Source organism: Microcaecilia unicolor, chromosome 4, assembly GCF_901765095.1.
Source record: "Microcaecilia unicolor chromosome 4, aMicUni1.1, whole genome shotgun sequence".
NCBI classification, from domain to species: Eukaryota; Metazoa; Chordata; class Amphibia; order Gymnophiona; family Siphonopidae; genus Microcaecilia; species Microcaecilia unicolor.
This window is the reverse complement of record NC_044034.1, coordinates 341,305,094-341,326,149: the sequence shown is the minus strand read 5'-3', so window position 1 is coordinate 341,326,149 and position 21,056 is coordinate 341,305,094. Positions and strand designations below refer to the sequence as shown.

The 21,056-nt window shown below is 44.1% G+C and overlaps 1 protein-coding gene across 4 annotated transcripts in view; it reads left to right on the top strand.

The window, feature by feature from the left end:
- SYNJ1 (synaptojanin 1) overlaps positions 1-21,056 on the top strand; it is a 176,652-nt gene that overhangs the window by 146,927 nt on the left and 8,669 nt on the right. For 3 of the 4 annotated variants that reach the window (XM_030202152.1, XM_030202151.1, XM_030202155.1), the window contains 4 exons: positions 1,320-1,370; positions 3,522-3,574; positions 4,593-4,701; positions 8,039-8,268. In XM_030202152.1, coding sequence (XP_030058012.1) covers positions 1,320-1,370; positions 3,522-3,574; positions 4,593-4,701; positions 8,039-8,268 — 443 coding nt within the window. The remainder of the gene's footprint in view (positions 1-1,319; positions 1,371-3,521; positions 3,575-4,592; positions 4,702-8,038; positions 8,269-21,056) is intronic. The other variant, XM_030202153.1, reaches the window with a different exon arrangement.

Sequence of the window (21,056 nt, the reverse complement as noted above, 5' to 3'; positions counted from 1 at the left end):
AGGATAAGCTAAAAGTTACAAGTCAGGAGTCGAAAGCAGCATCAAACAGGTAGGCCTTTAGCCCGGATTTGAAGGCAGCCAGGGATGGAGCTAGACGTAATGGCTCAGGAAGCCTATTCCAGGCATAAGGTGCGGCGAGATAGAAGGAGCGGAGTCTGGAGTTAGCAATGGAGGAGAAGGGTGCAACTAGGAGAGATTTGCCTAGTGAACGGAGTTCCTGGGAAGGAGAGTAGGGATAAATACCATGGTCAGCTGTGTACCAGTATTTCTAAGATTGTAACATGAGGTTCAATCTATACGTTTATATTTCTCAACGTAGTCAATCAAGATGACCTGTTTATTTTGAAACGTGTATTTGATAGATGATGTTGCTACTTTACAACAATCCTCCAACCTCTACCACTGATGTTGAGATTCTCAGATTGGCCTATCAGTGCATCAGCAGTAGTTTCCTTTAGAGCTCTACCAAATAGCATATTTTCCTATTTGGCTGAATAAGAATAATGGGCATTGAACTTTAACATAACAAATAATAAAAGAAGCAACATGAAATCAGATATCAAGTGTTTATTCCAGTAGGATTTAGCACTGTAGAGCCCCAGATTATTTGTATTCGAATTTTAAATCACTATTCAGCCAAATGCGAATAATGTATTCAGGGCATTGTTTGGTGCCAAATCGAATATGAATATTCGGTACAACCCTAGTTTCTTTATCCTTGCCCATAAAAAAGTATTTCTGCTTTCCACATACAGCCCTGCACCTGCTAAATGCAATTACTGTTCTCCAAAGAGAGTATTCTTCTGGTGGAGTTACATATTCCATGCTTTTGTGGAAATGACCTTTTTTTGTTTCCTTCCCTGGCTATGTTTCTAAAGGGACAGAGGTGCTTCCTTCTTGGGGACTGATGGGCACTGCCTAGATGCACAAAGTGCACGTAGATGAGATTTTTTATAAAGGTGCGAAAGCGTCTGAGTGGGCATGCATGTGTATCATGTGACTCAGTGTAACTCTTAAAGAATACTCTCTTCAGAGAACGGCCATTACAGGTAAGTAATTATTCTTCACTGCTATGGACTGTTCATTCAAATACCACAGTTAATAAAGGTGGGCCCATATGTGTTGTGAAATGTTCTCTTCATCTGTTCTCCTGGTGTCTCTTCTGTGTACTTTGTGGTAAACCCCCCTATCCATTTGTCTGTGCCATCTGAAACTGATTTTTCAATGAACTTAATGTGTGATTGTTCTTTCTTTTCTTTCCTTGTGTAATGTATTGCTCCTTGTGCAAAATATAGCTTATCTGTTCTTTCTCTGAAAAGGTGCTGCAGCTCCTCCCAGTCCAGGGGTGGCTAGGAGGGATATAATAGAAGGTAATACAACTTTGTCTTGAAACCAATCTCACTTTCATGCATTTTTTTAACATAAAATAGTGTTTAAAATTTGTACTTGAGGTAGTTGGACTATTTCTATTTCAGCCAAGTATAAACCTTAAACCATTTTGAAGTCTTTTTGAGCAATGTACAAATGAAAAACAGAGGTACTATATTAACGGAACCTGAGACAGTTTCCAGTAACTTAGTCCAATATATTTCTCAAACCTCACCCATATAATTTAAAGGCCAAATAAAAAAACACAAAGAAAATACTATCTCATCTTACTAACATTTTATTTAAAAAAAAAAAAAAGCAATAACCAAAATATGCTGTCTTCCATCTTTCCCATCCAACTCCCTGTCTCAGCTTATCCAGGATAAGCCTACTGAAATAACCAAGTTTTATCCGCACAGCTAAATTGCAGATAATCTTTGCCTTATCTTATTTCATCCAACAAGCCTCTAATATCCCCAGAATAATTAACAACCTTCTACCTTGGTGAATGCAGACTCACAGTAGAGAGTATGTAATCTAATTTAATTTGAAGGAATATGAGTCCTGAGCGATTTAAGAATTTAAATGTTTAAAATATTGTGTCCAATAGATCATAGATATACTAATGAAGAGCCTACATCCAAAGGCCATAAATCTTGCAAGCAGTTTTGTTTTCTATAATTTTGTAAATGTCTGATTTTTTTTTTTTTGTGGCAAACCAAAATGCACAGAATTTTGTCAGTTAGGTCATAGTATCAAGTCCTGGGTCACTCCTCACATCACATCCATTTTGTGATACATGGTCAAACGTATCTAACCAATCATAATTGCCAAAAGGCTGTACCTGTTAATGCTGCAATACATATGGTCATATCTGTATTTGGTTCTAACCAGATGCCTAAATCATTGTACGTTCTGGGACTATGGTAATGGCATACCCTTGACTATAATAAATACATCCATCTATGATTCCTCCTTACTTATCCATAAAACCTCTGTTTATATAAATGGCTTTAATCCAGCTGTCTCTCTCACATGATAGTAAATATCTACACAAAATGGAAAATACAACATAGCAATTACTATGCCAAACATGCAAACCAAGAAGGTAATCTAGCAATCTATTTCAAGGGCAGATGTTGCCTTTTATATGTGTTTACAAGTGTAAAGATGCATGTGTTTGACTTCTATTTGGTCTGTAGCTTGAATTCTTACAGATTTGTTTTATATCAGTGTTGAAAAAAAGTTTGCTTGGGAGCCTTTGTACTAAGCTGTATCAGCTGCTTAACATGGGAATTCCCACACGCTAACTGGTAATGTGATGCCTTAACAGTTTAACCTGGGAATTACCATGATAACAGCTAATGCAGAAGAGGGCAAGGACTGCGCCTTCTAATATACATGGAGGTCATTACTGCACATTGACCATTAAAGGCGTCAGATAACATGGAACTTTTAATGCCACCTCAAAAGTTATAATTAACTGCGTGTTCTATGATGCAGTTGAGACACAATACCAATTTTCTCTGTGCTAACTGAACATCAAATTGCTGTGAATGTCCCCAACACTTAACAGAGGTTCTGAAGTTAATTTTGGCAGTTACCATGCAGTACCATGCCACAGCTTAGAAAACGAGGCTCTTAATATTGCTGAGGATTTTAGTTTAATGAAAAGTCTTGTAAACAGTACCTCTACTTATCATTTACTATTTGCTCAGAAGGAGATATTGTTAATATGGTATAACTTGAAAGATTGACAGAAAGGTACATTTCTCTAGGACATTTTGTTTGTAGGTATAATTCTTCGAAAGTTCTATTTAGTTACTTAGGCGTCGTAAGGTAATTTTTAGATTTACATGTTTTTTGTTGAAATATATTACAGGTATGTGCTAGGAGGCAAGAAATACACTTTCCTTAGCGTCCCTCCGGACCGGACCAGGATTGGACTGATGGGTTGTGCTCGCCTACCAGCAGGTGGACCGGTCCGGAGGGACTAAAGGAAAGCAAATTAGCAGGTAAGATCTAATTTCTCCTTACTCTAGAGTATCTATGAAAAAAAAATTATCTTAGAACAGCAAGCTACCCATGTTTGAGAAATTTGAAATGCTAATGACATATGAATATGAGTAACATAATAACTGGATTTATTTCAGTGCGCAGTCAACCTCCTCCTCAAATTGGACTTGCAAACACAGGAGCCAGACCGGTAGGTATTCAGCTTTTCATAAAATTATCATTTAAGAAAGTAAGATGGGTTGTTTTGGTGGGTAATGTGTCCATTTTTATGTGAGTTATTTGGTGTCCAAGGGAGATGCTGGAAAACGCCATTGTCTGTTGGGTATGTATTACCTCGCCCTACCCCACTTTCCCCCACCTCCATATGGCCTGTGTGTCTCCACCAGTTGCACTGTAGACATAGTTCAGGATTGAATGGGAGGCTTCACCTTACTTTAATTTTATTCATATCCTCTCAGCCCAATTTGCCACACTTAGGGGCATATTTTCAAATCACTTACAAAGTTCCATAGATTACTATGTATCTTTGTAAGTCTAAGTGCTTTGAAAATATGCCTCTTAGAGACTTAAAAGATTCATAATGCATATTCTAGAAGAAAAACAAAGGGAAGTGTCAACAAATACCAAGAAGGGAACACTTTACATATGCAATCTCAAGGGCAGGAAGTCTCAAAGCAGTGTAAGAATATGCGGTTTTTATTGATTTATTTATTTTAATTTAAGCTTTAAATTTATATAATTAAATATGAATATCAGCAAAATAGAATTCACATTAATATGTAGTTTAAAGGAAAGTGGTTTAAAGGGCAGAGTTGGCCCATGTGGCATCAGGGAATTAACGTTTCTAGAAGTTTCTCTGGAAAAATTGCCTTTAATGCTACTGGGGCCATCTCTGATCCCTAGATCATTTTCTTTCTTGGACTTAAAAAAAAAAATAGAGAGCTTTTCTGGAGTAGTTCTCTCTTTTTTTTTTTTTGTCTCAGAATTGCTGTAATTGTGAAATGCTGGAATACTGCTTAATATTGCTTTTAAAGGTACTGGTCAAAAGACAGTATCCTATGGGCTTTGGTGCCAGAGGCTCAACGTGCTCAGGCTTTGTTTACAAGAAAATGATTACTTAAGCATATAATTGTAAATCTTTGTCTTAAAGCAGTCACTAATCCAGCAGAAACCAGCAACATGTACTGTTCTGTAATTTATCATTTCAGACTATTCCTCCACGAGCTGGTGTTATCAGTGTACCACAAAGCCAGCCTCATCCACCCATAGGAAAACTCACACCAGAAACACAAAGCAAACCAGCTGAATCAACAAAATGTAAGACTGCATTTCAGATCACCATTAAGATATATCAAACATATAAATGGCAAGAGGCGTACTCACTCGCAAATGCGCAGTAGAGACCCTCTCTGTCCCGCCCCTGCATCAATACGTGATGACGGGGGCGTGACAGAGAGGGAACCTGCGCACCTGCGAGTGAGGGAACCTCCGTCGCCACCGCTCCCCCTCCCAGGGTTGCCGCTACCGCTCCCCGCACCCACCCGGCGTCGCCGCCGCCACCCACCCGGCCCGGGTACCTGGCTTCCCTATTCAAACTGCCGGAACGCAGTACACAGCTCATCTGAGCTGCCGTTGGCCTTCCTTACCTGCCTGTGTCCCGCCCTCGCCAACGTTACGTCACACGAGGGTGGAACACACGCAGAGAAGAAGGAAGGCCGACGGCAGCTCAGATGAGCTGTGTGCTGCGTTCTGGCAGTTTGAATAGTGAAGCCACGTACCCGGCCCGGGTGGCGGAGGGGACTCCGGGGGGGGGGCAGTGGCGGCGACTCCAGGGGGGGAGGGGCGGCGGTGACATATTCGGGGGGGGGGAGGGGCCTTTCAACCCCCCCCCCCCCTTCCTTTACTAGCCCGTTTTTACGGGCTCAATGGCTAGTATATATATATATTGTATTTGTGTACCCACTGCAGCACATGCTTCATGCAATTTTTGGTGTGAGCTCTGTGTAAGAGAATTGAAATTAGTCCCTATGGATTTGGCACTATTCTCAGAGACCCAATAAGCAACATTCATCATTGCTGTTTTCTATCAGCTACTGAAAAAAGTCTAATCATTCACCATCTGAAGATTCATCTATCCCTTTTTGTGTGCAAACTGTCCATTTTCAGTCACGCATATATTTTTTTAAATGGTTTTAACTATCACACATTTTAAAATTGGGAGCACTGATTTCAAGTCTTCAGATTTAACCTTGTCTATGTATTTGCACGTGCTTGATTTCACAGAATTGGGAGAAAAGGCTTCATGCATAAACCTCTACTTTTTCAGTTAAGAGAAAAAAAAGATTCTTAATTGTGCTATTATTTAATCTGCTGTGTTGACAGCAGCTTGATTAAAGTGTTTAATCAATTTAAGGAGTATTTTATATATTTAAACGGTTTTTATTGATGATCAGACATTTTAAACAAAATTATAGAAAGCAAACAGATTAAAGTCATAACAATACAGCATATGCATTTATATACATCCTAATTGTTTCATCAATTTAAGGAGTATTTTAAAAACCAAATCTGCTCAACATAGATGCAGCCCCCTCAGATTTGCCCAGCAGAGTTGGTCCATCATGCATTTACCCTATTGTAGTCTTTGCTTTGCTTTGTAGTCTTGCTTTACTTAGGGGATGCAATTGGTGCCTCAGAACTAAATTTCTCAGCATGCATTGGGATAAGACCCAGGCTTAGATGAACCCTTTTGGGTAAATCTGAAAGCACTTGGCAACCTTAGCCTTGTTTTTCATATCTGTATCTATGTAGAGACTCAATATACTAATACACTAGGGGTTACCATATATTAACAATCAACAATTTCAATATTACTATTAATATACAAGTGTGTTGAAAAATCATCATCAAAAACTATAACCCCCTTTACAAACCACTAAAACAATCGTTCTCCGAGGACAAGCAGGCTGCTTGTTCTCACGATTGGGTTGTCGTCCGCGACAGCCCAGGAAACTGGCAAACACTCTCAAGCAACACAAAAACTCTCCAGAACGCTCCAGCGCGCGGGCAGAGTGCACCGTGCATGCGCGAACAGCTTCCCTTCTGCGACACGAGCGTGACATCGTCAGTTACTTTTTTTCCATGACTGAGAACTCCCTCTGGTTATTTTAATATGTACCATACATATATATATATATATACACATAGCAATATACAACTATATCTATATTATATCTAAATATATATTGATAGATGGATAGATATGATGGGTGGGAAATGAAAAAAAACTTTTTAGGGAAACATACAGGTAACTATAAAGTCATCTCCTTTCACCCTCACCAAATGGCAGTTTTGTTTTGAGAGAAATAAGTCTACAATTACAGTATGGATGATAGGGTCGCTTTAACTGAGCATAAATCATTTCTTCCTCAGTTAATGATTCTTAATGTCTCTTGAATAGAACAAGGTAGGTTCAGTGTAAGATTGAAGCCTTTCTGAAGGCTAAAAGACTGCAGAAGCCTCACCTTGAGTGATAATGGAACTAATTTTGCTACATATTTCTGGTTTACATTTTGCTTGAAGTGCTATCTCCAAGGGTGTAGCCAGCCCTCCAATTTTGGGGATGGACTGTGGGGGACAACACTTTGCTTTCACCCCACCCCACCGCTAACCATACCTTTGCTAGCAGGGATGCTGAAGCCCCACCCGCCAAATAAATATAGTGTCTGAGCCGCTCCCCTCCTCCTCGCACTGCTTCCTTCCTGCAAAGGTCAGCGACTGAAGGCACGCCACCGACATCTGCAAGAAAGAAGCAGTGTCAGGAGGAGGGGAGCGGCGGCACTGTATTTGGGGCTGGCGGGGCTTTGGCATTCCTGTCAGCAAAGATAAAAGGGTGCTGCTGTTCTGGAGGGAGCCCATGCCCAAAGTGTAGTGGGGGGGAGGCTGCGAGGCAGTCCCCCACCCCCACCCCGTGGCTACTCCACTAGCTATCTCACTTAGAAATTCACCCACCCCCACTTTTGTTTTTTCTGTAGACTCATGAAAAAGCTCGTTATTCTAGCTTTACCCAATTAAAAGTTGCCCCTTCATACATACTTCCAAATCATATCTGCGTTTTAACTCATAGCTTCTTATTTGTTGTTTTGTTATATATTTTGTCTCTTGTCGTGACTAGGTCCTAAACTCCAAGGAGTGGGGTCCGTCTCTGTGTCTCTGCATATTGCTTGTGTTCATCTAGTAGTACTGTACTTCATGAATCATATCCTGAGTTAGAAAGCATTAAGAATTTAGGGCTTTTTAGAGCATATCGAATTAATTGGATCCTCATAGATCATCACTTAGGGATCATCACAGAAAAGAGATCCTTCCAGATTTTAAGGCCTGCCAAGTGGGAGAAGTTAAATAGTAAGAAGAAAATAACAAGTGACTATGGAAAGTCCAAGCTGTTTTTTTCTTTATTAGAAATGGTTATATTACAAGGCAATGTAATTCAGATTTAGAAATATTGATAAGCTCCTATTTTGTTGTATTAGCCTGTGGCAAGACCAAATTAAAGCTTAAGAGGCCACAATGTTAGTGCTCACTGAGTTATAAAAATACAAACTTCCAGAACGTTTCAAAGGCATATTAATTAAATGTATCTTCATTACCCTAGTGTCGCCATTGCTTCCTGAGCCTCTAAAGCCACAGCTTGCTTCTGCCATTCAGCCTATTATTCCTCCTCCACTACCCTCTCAAAAGCTACCAGAGCCCCTGATGCCTGCGACATCCAATCTCGTTTCTGAGACAACCCCTGTACAAACACTGGATGCACCACCTCAGCCGCCACCTCGTAGCAGATCATCCCAAAACTTACCTTCAGAGCCTGTGTTTTCTCAGCAGCAAGTAAGTATAGCAGTCCTCCCATTCTAAGAATACATGGATAGCTGTGGACAGAAGTTTAATGCCATAGGCTGCCAGTGGTCTTTCTGACTATGGCCCTCATGGAAAAATCTATTCAAACAATCTTTGCCTTTTTGCAGACTCTTCTAGGTATTTTATTTTACAGATATACTACAAGATTTGGTGGTACAAGATAAGTGCTGTTTTTTGTGAATTATTTAAAGTTTGTTTGAGTGGCACATTTAGTAGAAGGTAGTTTTGGACACTATTTCATTTTTAAAGAGGTTTTTGACCTATGATTACTGTTTTAACTATGAGCAAGAATGAACACTGAAAAAGAGTAGATCATGATAGCCATTGAGATGTTGCCACAGTTTTACAATAGAATTTCTTTAAGAACTTTATTATTCACTGTGTTGGTCTAGGATAATTTAACCTGTATTTTTGAGTGAATAAGATCCTGTTTTTGTGTGTTAACTTTTTCCTGATGAGCATTAAGTTGTGTGTGTTAGCAGATTGGCACAGTAGTCAGAAGTTGTCCACCACTATAAGGTTCTGCGCACAGACCATTAGAAACTTGCAAATTTCTGTGGTCAGTTTGTAGCAGGGATGGGCACCCACACTCCTTGAGGGGGCCACATCAGGTTTTCAAGATTTCCACAATGAATATGCATGATAATCTATTTGCATTCAATGGAAGCAGTATATGCAAATCAATCTCATGCATATTCATTGTGGAAATCTTGAAAAGTGAGGACCATGGTTGCCCACCTCTGGTGGAGGAGTAGCCTAGTGGTTAGTGCAGTGGACTTTGATCCTGGGGAACTGAGTTCAATTCCCACTGCAGCTCCTTGTGACTCTGGGCAAGTCACCTTAACCCTCCATTGCCCAGGTACAAAATAAGTACCTGAATATATGAAAATGTGGGATATAAATGCTGTAAAAAAATAAATAAACCGCTTTGAATGTAGTTGCAAAAACCTCAGAAAGGCGGTATACCAAGTCCCCTTTCCCTTTATAGAGTCGTGGATTAATTCAGGCACCCAAGAGACATGGGCATCTACAGCTTTTTAGTGGTTGTTTTGTAAATTGTTTTTGAATTGTTTTCTTTTTTCTTGTTGGCTGATGCTGATTCTTTTTTAATTACATAAAGTAATGTCTTAGAAACATGGAATTTTCAATAGGCTTAAAAATTATGCTCTAGAATCTGTATAGAAGTATACAACAAACATCAGATGTAGGATCTTGACCTCTTAGGTCCTGTTTATTCCAGACACAGGGATTGCGACGTATACCACATCTAAATGTATCTCCTGCTATCAGTTGAATAAACTGGGCAAAAGGTACACTGGAGGTGGAAGGAGCATCTTCATTAAAGATGTCGGCTGCATAAAATCATCCAGTGCACAATGAATTTTTGTGTCAGCCACTTCAGGTCTGGTAGAATGCTGTAAATATCACAAACACGTGTGCATACACAGCAAAAGTTCAGTGTTTAAGAGTATGATGTCAAATAGTGCATTTTTACAGGATTTTTCCTGAAGGGGGTCATGGTTACGTTTAAGTATCAGACTTTGAGAGGGATTCTCTAGGGGCCTAAAAGTTTATTGGTTGGGAAATGAGGAACAAAAGGTTGAAATTTGCCTAGGGTGCTACCTAATACCTTTACACTATAATGTACTTATTTGATCAGAACTTGGAGTTGAAGACTTAAATGCCATAGCCTCTCTACTCATGTGCCAGCTTCTTGGGAAATTTGTAGTTTTTATTCTTCTTCCACAGTGTCCTATGTCCTTCTATCTACCATCCTTGGCTCCACATGGAACCTGATACATTTACGCTCAGTCTGGACATTTGCAATGGTTATTGTACAGTGCTTAAAAGTGTTCTCCCCTCCCCTGCCGCCACCACCCCTGAGAGCTTGTACATCCCTTTCCTGGCCAACCTAAGGAGAAGATGCCAAGTTGCATTTTAAAAACTAATGTTCTAGTTAACAAGACTTAGTGCTTAAAACATCAAAACAACTAAAAGATTAATGTGAAAAGAAAAAGGATAGCTTTTAGCATATATCTAGTTTTTTTTTTTGTGACCAGGTGATAAACCAACCACACACTTATGATATTTACTTCTTCTGGGTAAAAGTGCACAAATTTGAACTCCCCGTTTCCCACCAGACTAACCATGATACCTAATGACATAGTAAACATGAGGACTTGAATCTAGGTTATCTTATGTTAAAGATGTATGAGAAATATACCCACAATAAATTTTTTTGCCATATTTGGGGGAAAATGTGAAAATATCAAACAATGTTGAGGTTGACTTAATGCCTTATAATTTTCCTCCTAATTCTTTCCTTTACTTATTCGTCTCTTTCTCACAAGCAGGAGCAACCGTCAGGGTAACAGGTACTGTTTAAGCATCTTCAGTCTCAATATGTTGGTAAATGAGATGTATGGATCTTCTTTTGCTTCATACATCCCATCACCCATTTTATAAACCATTTTGTTCATGTTCATAATCAACTCTCATGTCTGTGGCTGTATTTTTGTCATGGTAAGTTTGTGGGAAGTCGCAACATACATGGCTTGCCAGTCTAAATGCCTCTCTTGCGAACCACCTTGTAAAATGGCAAAAGTACTCTTCATAAAGTAAAAGAAAGTTTCAAAAATCCCCCCCAAAAACTGTCAGTAAAAGAGTGAAATTTTGGTAATATCTTTGAAAAGCCATAGTTTGTAATTCTAATAATCATGACAAATACGCAGCTTTAATCATACCATAACATTTCCTTTTTCACTTATTTTCTTCATTATTTATTTTAAAAGGTTTTTTAAAGTTATTTTTTAGTGTTTAGGAAATGCTATTTTGACTCATATTAACAAAATTGGCTATGTAAAAATCTTAATAATGAGGGAAAGATAACTTGTATCATAGTCACCAAAGCAGTCTCATCTGAAGCAGTACAAATTGATCCTGCAGATGGTGGGAATTATGCATTTAATTATTTCTTTAAATCTAATGTTAGTAGTTGAAACACCCCTCCTCCCATCCAATGTTTTAATGATACCTTCTTTGTATAGTTCTTAAAGAAAAAATGTTGATTTACATGAGATTTGCAATATGTTAAAAAGAAAACAACAGTTTTCATAATTCTAACCATGCCACTGAGCTCAGGGAAGATATTAATTTAACTTCGACATAGTCTACAGTTTCAGTGAATGACTTTTCAGTCCTTGCTTAAGGTTTAGGGCCCGAACAAATGTTTTGAGATAAGCAATTAAATTGAACACTATATCAATTAATATGAAAATACCCTCCAGTCTTTTTACTTCCAGCCCTGCTCTCAAGTTGTATATATGTGGTGGTAAAAACTGTTAGTAAGATCGAAGGGAATGCACAAAGAAACATGTGCCTTGGTTTATTGTTTACAGACATGTTTTGAGAGTATAGTTTAATTTTGATTTAGTAGAAACAATTCAGACATGAAGAATCAGAACCCTCAATAAGTATGAGACTCTCAGGGTTATTAAGAAGTGTAAGCAAGAAATAAAATAATGGCCTTTTATTGAGATTTTTATATATGAGCATGCATGCCTAGTAATTTGTACTCCATCATAAATGACATTTTAGCAGCATTGCAGTGCATCCATAGTTCCAATTGTATCCTTTTCCATAGGGAGTTACCTGCATTATCCTAGCCACCACACATATACATTTAGGGAGTGGTTTTATAAATGAATCAAGTGTGTAGAATGGTCCTTATGAAATTGCTGCACCTACCTTTGTATGATATGCTTGTAGGTGATCCTGGTGATAGAGAATGGGCAGACTGGGGGGGAAGGGGGGATCGGCACCCACAAGTGTAAAGCTACCTCAGAGTGCTTGTATCTTTGTGCTGGATTTTTCTGGTGGACTATTTTATAAAGGTACATACAGTAGGCCTATAGATGCACATGCGCTTTCCCTACTTGATCATTCTTTTATAAAATTTGAATCGGACCTAAGATTTTTTTTTTTTTTCGTAGGAAATGGGAAAAGTCCTTATTTAGGGGCCCTTTCACTAAAGCTTAGTGCGTGCTAATGGTCAAGCTCATCTTTACTGGATATGTTGCTGTGGGGAACTTACATCTGAGCGGTTTACAATTTTACAAATAAGAGAAGAAATATACTAATAAAAAGAAGTACAATTAAGATAGAAAAGCAGTAAAATAATAAACTCGGTGCACCAAGCAAAAGTCCCCAAAAGGGCAAAGGCAGCAAGGAAAGGTCAGATGGGCAAATTTGGGGGGGGGGGGGGGGGGGGGGGGATTCAAATAGCTGCCTAAATAAGCATGTTTTAAGGGCCACCTTGAAGTCCGTGTGAGATTGCAAAATGCGCAGTCTAAATGGAAGAGCATTCCAAAGAGTAGGAGCTGCGATGTTAAACATAGATTTCCGAAGTACATTCAGAGAGGGTTATATGAAAGGAGAGGGAACAGACAATAGGTGTTGCTATGAAGATCGAAGACGATGGCTAGAAGAGTAACGAGTCAAATAGCTTGCAAGGATTGGTGGCTGATTGGCTGCGAGGATTTTATGAACTAATGTTTGTATTTAATTTGTACATCTATGGGTAGCCAATGCTCCTGCCTAAGGAGAGGGGTGATGTAATCGTATTTACGACCTCCAGTAATTAATCACAACATTCTGTATAAATTGTAAACATCATATTTCTTTTGTGCAATACCATTAAATAAGGCATTACATTTAGTCTATACAGGAAGGCACTAAGGTGTATATCAAGATGCAAAGAGCTACAGGTTCTAAGAAAGGGTGAAGAGACCTAATCTGGCATAAACGATAGAAACAGCTGCTTACTACAGCAAAGATATGAGAACGAAAAGTAAGGTTAGCATCAGTGGTGACTCCCAAGATCTTAATGGAATCTAAGATATGGATCTGAGCACAATGAAGATTAAAAGAATCTCAACCAGAGTAGCATTCCTACGAGTAAAGAATATAGCCCTAGATTTCAAGATATTATTTTATTGTCCTGAATCATCTCAAGTTTAGCAATTACTGCAGACAGAGCCAAGGGATATGTAGGCTTAATTATCATGAGAATCTGAATGTCATCAGCATAAATAAAAGGCACAAAACCTAAATCAATAATGAGAGACGCCAATGGAGATTTAAAAAAACAATATTAGAGTGTAGGGGCCAATAGTGACCCCTGTGGTACTCCACAGATTGACAGAAATGAATCGATGTGTTGCACCAGAGAACTCGACAGGATCCATTTGTCAAATCGGACTGAAACCACAACCATGCAGTTTCTGTAGTTCCAATGTCCCTTAACCTACCAAGGTACAAATCATGATCTACCAGATCAGATCTTGGGTGGACTTAGCCAAGACATGGATGGACACAGTGTTTTTCCCCCCCACCCAAAAAAAAAAATCTCAGCTGGTGGGAAAATGCTTCTCTCCACCTTGGCAGTCTGCAGTAGGCATGCGCTGAAAACTGAGCATTCGCAGGTACCAGTATCGTGGAGAGCAGCATTTTCGTTACCATCAGGGGGAAGTCTTCTGCTGGCAGAGCTTGTGATCCCCACCAGCTATTGCTAAACATGTACTACTTTTGGGTGGGCCCAGGCCCACCTGTGGCTACGCCACTGTACCAGGTCAAAAGCTGCTGACTGATCAATAGACAATAGCAGAGTAGAGTAGTTAGCACAAACTAAATACTAAGAAGCCCATCTTATATCTATGAGCTTCTTAGAATTTAACATACACTAATTCCGTTAGCACGCACTGAGCTTTAGTAAAAGGACTCCTTAGTTCCTAAATGCTAGTTTTTATGAAACCTCAGCTTTGAGCATTGTTTTATTTTATAATAATGTACAATCTTTAGCATGTAAAGTGGATCTGCTCTATTTTTTTTTTTTTTTTTGGGGGGGGGGGGGGGGGGGGGGTATTTACTGCTCCCTTATAATCCACTCCCAAATCATGTTTGCCTCTGTTTCAGTTATTCTCCGAGGACAAGCAGGCTGCTTGTTCTCACTGATGGGTGACGTCCACGGCAGCCCCTCCAATCGGAAACTTCACTAGCAAAGTCCTTTGCTAGCCCTCGCGCGCCCGCGCGCACCGCGCATGCGCGGCCGTCTTCCCGCCCGAAACCGGCTCGAGCCGGCCAGTCTTCTTTTGTCCGCACTCGGTACGGTCGTGTTTTCGCCGTGTCGAGCCCCGGAAAGTCGACCTCGCGCGTCCAATTTGTTTGAACGTGTTTTTTTCCTTCGGGAAAGCTTTGTCCCAGTCGGGAAGTGCTCCGGAAACCCCCCGCCGGGTTTCGTGTAAATCCTCCCCGTACTTCCAGCTTTTTTGCCCCGGTAAGTTTTCTTTCGTCGTCGGGGTAGGCCTTTTTTCGGCCTCGGTCGAGATTTTTTCTCCCTCTAAATTTGGTGCTTCGAATTTCGCCATTTCGGCTTTTGATTTCGCCGGCGTGATTTTTCCGCCCATGACATCGAAGCCTTCCAGCGGCTTCAAGAAGTGCACCCAGTGCGCCCGGGTTATCTCGCTCACTGATCGACACTCGTCGTGTCTTCAGTGTCTGGGGGCCGAGCACCGCCCTCAGAACTGCAGTCTGTGTTCCCTGCTTCAAAGGCGGACTCAGGTAGCGAGACTAGCCCAGTGGAACGTGTTGTTCTCGGGCTCTTCGTCGGCATCGGCACCGGGATCTTCGAGTGCATCGACGTCGTCAGCGTCCAGACCATCTTCCTCGGCCGCCCCTGCATCGAGTGCATCGAGGCATCGGGCCTCTGCATCGGCGCCGAGACATCGGATAGCTGCATCGACGTCGGTGGTACCAGGACCTCGTCTGCTGATGTCGTCGGACGGTGGTGCATCGGGTGGAGTGCAGGTGAGGGCTGTCCATTCCCCTGCTGGTGGCGGTGAGCCCTCGGGTGGGTCTCCGCCTACCCTGAGGGCTCCTGCGGTACAGCCCCCCCGAGATCGACCTTCTTCAGTCTCGGCCCCGAGGAAGCGACGGGTGGATTCGACGTCCTCCTCGTCGGTGCCGGGGAGCTCCGGTGACATGCTTCGGAAGAAATCGAAGAAGCATCGACACTGGTCTCCTCCCCGTGTCGGCACCGAGAGCTCTGGGTCGCCGAGGGATTCGGCACCCAGCAGGCATCGGCACCGAGAGGACCGCTCACCCTCTGTTCAGGAGGTGTCGATGCGCTCCGCTCTGGACAGCCCGGAACAGCCTCCACGCCCGGAACAGGTACTGACGTCGACGCCTGCATCGACCTCTCAGCCTTTCTCTGCAGCCGCTCTAAACGAGAGCCTCCGGGCCGTTCTCCCAGAGATTCTGGGAGAGCTGTTGCGCCCTACCCCTCCGGTACCGGCGGTGCTTGCGCCACCGGTACCGTCGAGCGTGGCGCCGGCTGGCCCATCGCCCAGGTTGAGGTCCCCGACGTCGGTACCGCGTGCGGTACCGACCGCGGCCACCTCCCAGGAAGGCTCCCCGACTACGTCGGCGGAGGGAGCTTCGCCGATGCGGGCGAGGGAGTCTACCTCTCGACGCCCCCATCGTGGACAGGGTTCCACGGAGTCGAGCAGGGCGAGGTTGCAGACACAGGTCCGTGAACTTGTGTCTGACACCGAGGGTGAGGCCTCGTGGGAGGAAGAGGAAGATCCCAGATATTTCTCTGACGAGGAGTCTGGGGGTCTTCCGTCTGATCCCACTCCCTCTCCTGAGAGACAGCTTTCTCCTCCCGAGAGTCTGTCTTTTGCCTCCTTTGTCCGGGAGATGTCTACGGCCATCCCCTTCCCGGTGGTTGTGGAGGACGAGCCCAGGGCTGAAATGTTTGAGCTCCTGGACTATCCTTCTCCACCTAAGGAAGCGTCCACTGTTCCCTTGCACCATGTCCTGAAGAAGACATTGCTTGCGAACTGGACCAAACCATTAACTAATCCCCACATTCCCAAGAAGATCGAGTCCCAGTACCGGATCCATGGGGACCCAGAGCTGATGCGCACTCAGTTGCCTCATGACTCTGGAGTTGTGGATTTGGCCCTAAAGAAGGCTAAGAGTTCTAGGGAACATGCTTCGGCGCCCCCGGGCAAGGACGCTAGAACCTTAGACTCCTTTGGGAGGAAGGCCTACCATTCCTCTATGCTCGTGTCCAAGATCCAGTCTTACCAGCTCTACACGAGCATACACATGCGGAATAATGTGCGGCAGTTGGCGGGCTTGGTTGATGCTCTTCCCCCTGAGCAAGCCAAGCCTTTTCAGGAGGTGGTCAGGCAGCTGAAGGCGTGCAGAAAATTCCTGGCCAGAGGAGTTTATGACACTTTTGATGTTGCGTCCAGGGCCGCTGCTCAAGGTGTGGTGATGCGCAGGCTCTCATGGCTGCGTGCCGCCGACCTGGAGAATAGAGTCCAGCAGCGGATTACGGACTTGCCTTGCCGTGCGGATAACATTTTTGGCGAAAAAGTCGAGCAGGTGGTAGAGTCTCTCCACCAGCGGGACACCGCATTCGACAAGTTCGCCCGCCGGCAGCCTTCAGCTTCTACCTCTACAGGTAGACGATTTTTCGGGGGAAGGAAGACTGTTCCCTATACTTCTGGCAAGCGTAGGTACAATCCTCCTTCCCGACAGCCTGCGGCCCAGGCTAAGCCCCAGCGCGCTCGCTCTCGTCAGCAGCGTGCGAATCAGCAAGGCCCCGCGGCTCCCCAGCAAAAGCAAGGGGCGAGCTTTTGACTGGCTCCAGCAGAGCATAGCCGACATCCAAGTGTCAGTGCCGGGCGACCTGCCTGTCGGAGGGAGGTTGAAAGCTTTTCACCAAAGGTGGCCTCTTATAACCTCCGATCAGTGGGTTCTCCAAATAGTCCGGCAAGGATACACCCTCAATTTGGCCTCTCAACCTCCAAATTGTCCACCGGGAGCTCAGTCCTACAGCTTCCAGCACAAGCAGGTACTTGCAGAGGAACTCTCCGCCCTTCTCAGCGCCAATGCGGTCGAGCCCGTGCCATCCGGGCAAGAAGGGCTGGGGTTCTATTCCAGGTACTTCCTTGTGGAAAAGAAAACAGGGGGGATGCGTCCCATCCTAGACCTACGGGCCCTGAACAAATATCTCGTAAAAGAAAAGTTCAGGATGCTTTCCCTGGGCACCCTTCTCCCCATGATTCAGCAAAACGATTGGCTATGCTCTCTGGACTTGAAGGATGCCTACACACACATCCCGATACTGCCAGCTCACAGACAGTATCTGCGATTTCAGCTGGGCGCACGCCACTTCCAGTACTGTGTGCTACCCTTTGGGCTCGCCTCTGCGCCCAGGGTGTTCACAAAGTGCCTAGCTGTGGTAGCAGCGGCGCTTCGCAGGCTGGGGGTGCACGTGTTCCCATATCTCGACGATTGGCTGGTGAAGAACACATCCGAGGCAGGAGCCCTGCAGTCCATGCAGATGACTATTCGCCTCCTGGAGCTACTGGGGTTTGTGATAAATTACCCAAAGTCCCATCTTCTCCCAGTGCAGAAACTCGAATTCATCGGAGCCCTGCTGGATTCTCGGACGGCTCGCGCCTATCTCCCAGAGGCGAGGGCCAACAACTTGTTGTCCCTCGTCTCGCGGGTGCGAGCGTCCCAGCAGATCACAGCTCGGCAGATGTTGAGATTGCTGGGCCACATGGCTTCCACAGTTCATGTGACTCCCATGGCCCGCCTTCACATGAGATCTGCTCAATGGACCCTAGCCTCCCAGTGGTATCAGGCCGCCGGGGGTCTAGAGGACGTGATCCACCTGTCCACGAGTTTTCTCGAATCCCTGTATTGGTGGACGATTTGCTCCAATTTGACTCTGGGACGTCCCTTCCAAATTCCTCAGCCTCAAAAAGTGCTGACCACGGATGCGTCTCTCCTGGGATGGGGAGCTCATGTCGATGGGCTTCACACCCAAGGAAGGTGGTCCCTCCAAGAAAGCGATCTACAGATCAATCTTCTGGAGTTGCGAGCGATCTGGAACGCTCTGAAGGCTTTCAGAGATCGGCTGTCCCACCAAATTATCCAAATTCAGACAGACAATCAGGTTGCCATGTACTATGTCAACAAGCAGGGGGGCACCGGATCTCGCCCCCTGTGTCAGGAAGCCGTCAGCATGTGGCTCTGGGCTCGCCGTCAAGGCATGGTGCTCCAAGCCACATATCTGGCAGGCGTAAACAACAGTCTGGCCGACAGGTTGAGCAGGATTATGCAACCTCACGAGTGGTCGCTCAATTCCCGTGTGGTGCGACAGATCTTCCAGGCGTGGGGCACCCCCCTGGTGGATCTCTTCGCATCTCAAGTGAACCACAAGGTCCCTCAGTTCTGTTCCAGGCTTCAGGCCCACGGCAGACTGGCGTCGGATGCCTTCCTCCTGGATTGGGGGGAAGGTCTGCTGTATGCTTATCCTCCCATTCCTCTGGTGGGGAAGACTTTGTTGAAACTCAAGCAAGACCGAGGCACCATGATTCTGATTGCTCCCTTTTGGCCGCGTCAGATCTGGTTCCCTCTTCTTCTGGAGTTATCCTCCGAAGAACCGTGGAGATTGGAGTGTTTTCCGACCCTCATCACGCAGGACGAAGGGGCTCTTCTGCATCCCAACCTCCAGTCCCTGGCTCTCACGGCCTGGATGTTGAGGGCGTAGACTTTGCCTCTTTGGGTCTGCCAGAGGGTGTCTCCCGCATCTTGCTTGCTTCCAGGAAAGACTCCACTAAGAGAAGTTACTTCTTTCATTGGAGGAGGTTTGCCGTCTGGTGTGACAGCAAGGCCCTAGATCCTCGCTCTTGTCCTACACAGACCCTGCTTGAATACCTTCTCCACTTGTCTGAGTCTGGTCTGAAGACCAACTCCGTAAGGGTTCACCTTAGTGCAATCAGTGCATACCATTACCAAGTGGAAGGTAAGCCGATCTCAGGACAGCCTTTAGTTGTTCGCTTCATGAGAGGTTTGCTTTTGTCAAAGCCCCCTGTCAAGCCTCCTACAGTGTCATGGGATCTCAATGTCGTTCTCACCCAGCTGATGAAACCTCCTTTCGAGCCACTGAATTCCTGCCATCCGAAGTACTTGACCTGGAAGGTCATTTTCTTGGTGGCAGTTACCTCGGCTCGTAGAGTCAGTGAGCTTCAGGCCCTGGTAGCCCAGGCCCCTTACACCAAATTTCATCACAACAGAGTAGTCCTCCGCACTCACCCTAAGTTTCTGCCAAAGGTTGTGTCGGAGTTCCATCTGAACCAGTCAATTGTCTTGCCAACATTCTTTCCCCGTCCTCATTCCTGCCCTGCTGAACGTCAGCTGCACACATTGGACTGCAAGAGAGCATTGGCCTTCTATCTGGAGCGGACACAGCCCCACAGACAGTCCGCCCAATTGTTTGTTTCTTTTGATCCCAACAAGAGGGGAGTGGCTGTAGGGAAACGCACCATATCCAATTGGCTAGCAGATTGCATTTCCTTCACTTACGCCCAGGCTGGGCTGGCTCTTGAGGGTCATGTCACGGCTCATAATGTTAGAGCCATGGCAGCGTCGGTAGCCCACTTGAAGTCAGCCACCATGGAGGAAATTTGCAAAGCTGCGACGTGGTCATCTGTCCACACATTCACATCTCATTACTGCCTGCAGCAGGATACCCGACGTGACAGTCGGTTCGGGCAGTCAGTTCTTCAGAACCTGTTTGGGCTTTAGGATCCAACTCCACCCCCCGAGGGCCCTGTTTGTTCTGTTCCAGGCTACACTCTCAGTTAGTTGGTAAATTTTTTAGGTCAATCTCAGTTATGTCCTCGCCGTTGCGAGGCCCAATTGACCAATGTTGTTGTTTTGAGTGAGCCTGGGGGCTAGGGATACCCCATCAGTGAGAACAAGCAGCCTGCTTGTCCTCGGAGAAAGCGAATGCTACATACCTGTAGAAGGTATTCTCCGAGGACAGCAGGCTGATTGTTCTCACAAACCCGCCCGCCTCCCCTTTGGAGTTGTGTCTTCCCTTGAAGTGTATTGTCTTGCTACATACTGGACTGGCCGGCTCGAGCCGGTTTCGGGCGGGAAGACGGCCGCGCATGCGCGGTGCGCGCGGGCGCGCGAGGGCTAGCAAAGGACTTTGCTAGTGAAGTTTCCGATTGGAGGGGCTGCCGTGGACGTCACCCATCAGTGAGAACAATCAGCCTGCTGTCCTCGGAGAATACCTTCTACAGGTATGTAGCATTCGCTATATCTGTGTTCCATAGTACAATGCTAAAAACAGTGATCTTTCTTCAAGGTGTAGAAAAAAAGTTATTCCTACTAAGATTTTCTAGTTTTTTGCTTTCTCATTAGTAAATGTCTTATTTCTAAAATGTTACTGTTTTCCATGTCAGTGCTTGTGCCAAAATTAATGGCTCCTTTGACTCTTCTTATGAAAAATATTCATCCATCCGTCTGTCTCCTACCACTGTATTATCACATTACCTGTAGTATGTCATAGAAGTTAGCTCATCAGAACTAACATGTCCACTCTTCTTTCCCCATTTTGTTGTCCTTTAACTTTGAATTTGTGACAATTGAGGCACTGGAAAATCATCGAAATAACTGAAAAACCTAAACAGAATTTTTATTTAGTTTAACATTGTATGTGTATTTGGAACTTTAAGTTTAATTTTGTTACATTTTTATGTTTAAAAAATGAATGACCCAAAAAATAAATAGCCATAATAAGTATTCAGTAAAACACTTGCTCAGACTGCCTTATTTAATAGAGCACATTCTATTTTTAAATATAAAAACTGGCTAATAAAATCTAA